The sequence below is a fragment of the Vollenhovia emeryi genome, unplaced genomic scaffold (assembly GCF_000949405.1).
Source record: "Vollenhovia emeryi isolate VEMERY1.0 unplaced genomic scaffold, V.emery_V1.0 DF947258.1, whole genome shotgun sequence".
NCBI lineage: Eukaryota > Metazoa > Arthropoda > Insecta > Hymenoptera > Formicidae > Vollenhovia > Vollenhovia emeryi.
In genome coordinates, this window is record NW_011959108.1 from 1 (window position 1) to 1714 (window position 1714).

At 32.6% G+C, this 1714-nt stretch overlaps 1 protein-coding gene across 1 annotated transcript; it reads left to right on the plus strand.

The window, feature by feature from the left end:
- Positions 1-617: 617 nt before the first annotated feature.
- LOC105558484 (poly(ADP-ribose) glycohydrolase ARH3-like) lies at positions 618-1708 on the plus strand. The gene is made up of 2 exons (XM_012006187.1): positions 618-923; positions 1429-1708. Exons 1-2 carry the CDS (start codon positions 761-763, stop codon positions 1620-1622), a joined length of 357 nt encoding a protein of 118 aa, XP_011861577.1. The 5' UTR covers positions 618-760; the 3' UTR covers positions 1623-1708.
- Positions 1709-1714: the final 6 nt, after the last annotated feature.

Below are 1714 nucleotides of genomic sequence, written 5' to 3' on the forward strand. Positions count from 1 at the left end.
TTTTACAAAAGTTGTAAGTTGATGGGCTACCGTGTCGTCTTTTGCAGCGCGGCAAGCATTTTAACGTTCCATATATGTGACTCAAAAGACGAGAAAAATCTTTTTGTAATATTCGCATTATTTTTTCAAATTTATTGCATATATATGATAGATTTCTGAAACATTTCTGTTGCATCATTTTATATGACATATTGCAGAATTCTGTCAGAAATGTTGAGCATGAAATGTGAAATATTGAAATAATTTTGAAATCTTTCTGAAACCTTTCTGCAACAATTTGTGCTGTATGGGTTGATCTCTCTATCTGCTATCCTGAGACACAAAAGTATATATCAAATTATTATTATTATGTAATGAATTATAGGTTTCTATTTTTTATTTTTTTCCTAATAAATAAATAAATCTAATCCCCCTAAAATACTCAATTGTTGTCAAAAGTATCAATGAAAGTTAAAGGCAAAATCACAAGACACTTCCAGGAAGCTTTTTAGAAATTTAATGATTTTAAATCCGTATTTTCGGAATATATTTACTAATATTGATTATACTTTTGTAGCCATGTTATTTTTTTTCTCATTGCACGTCGTTCAACGGTGGCAAGAATTTCCCCGCGCGTTCCAAAACTCATCGAAAGAAGTAACGTTCCAACAGCTGTTGACTGCTGTGCTGTCGTCGCGTTTTGCGATGCGTTGCGTGCTCGAGCCGAGCACGAGAGAGACAGGAGAGTCCATAAGGTTGGATTTCAGTGTAACAATCGAGGATGGACCCGATGTTACTGAAAAATAAGTTTCGCGGTACGATGCTGGGCGTTTTAGTCGGTGATTGCCTTGGAGGCCCGTATGAAGGCTCAAAAGTTATGTCGGCTCGCAGAAAAGTTTCGTTGCAACGATGGCTGGAGAAATTATGGAATACAAAGTTCAGAGGTTAGGTCGTGAAAAATTTTTCCTTATAAAATTTAATACTCTGAAATATAAGAACAATTTAAATCTACCGTTGAAAAGTAATAAAATTGTGAAATGTTAGATACGAAATTTACTGTAATTTAATTAAAAACTGCGTTACTTTCTAATGAAAATGTTTGAAATAATTTTTCGCTAAATCCTTACCGAAATATTGATGAAAAACTAATGAAACAGGATCAATTAAAATTTTTTAATGCATCGAAACATTTTCAAATGCATTTCAGCAAAATCTCATTGTATTTTTAGTAAAATATTTTTACTAGGTTCCGCACACACACACTACGTTTGTTGTTATACATATGATGTAGCTAAATTGTTATATATATTTTCTCCTTGTAAAATGTTGAATGTAAAAGTCGACAAGTAAAAACTCTGAAATTTCACACTTTAATGTTTTATATAAAGTAAGCCGTGATCTTTATGTACATATTGTATAATATAATTTTTAGAGAATTCTTAATTGCAGAACCTGTCCTGGAGTATACGGATGATTCGGCAATGACACGCTCTCTAGCTGAATCATTGATCGAGAAACAAGATCTGGATATTGTTGATGTAGCTAGACGATTTGCAGAATGTTATCACAAAGAGCCTTTACGGAGTCATCGTTATGGGGCTGGTACTGCAACCGTTAGTTTTTTTACTAAGAAATTAATATAAATTGTCACAGTGGATATTATTTAATATTATATGGTTATTATCATAGTAAATTAACATGGGGAGTGCAGTAAGAGAAAGAGAACAAGACATTC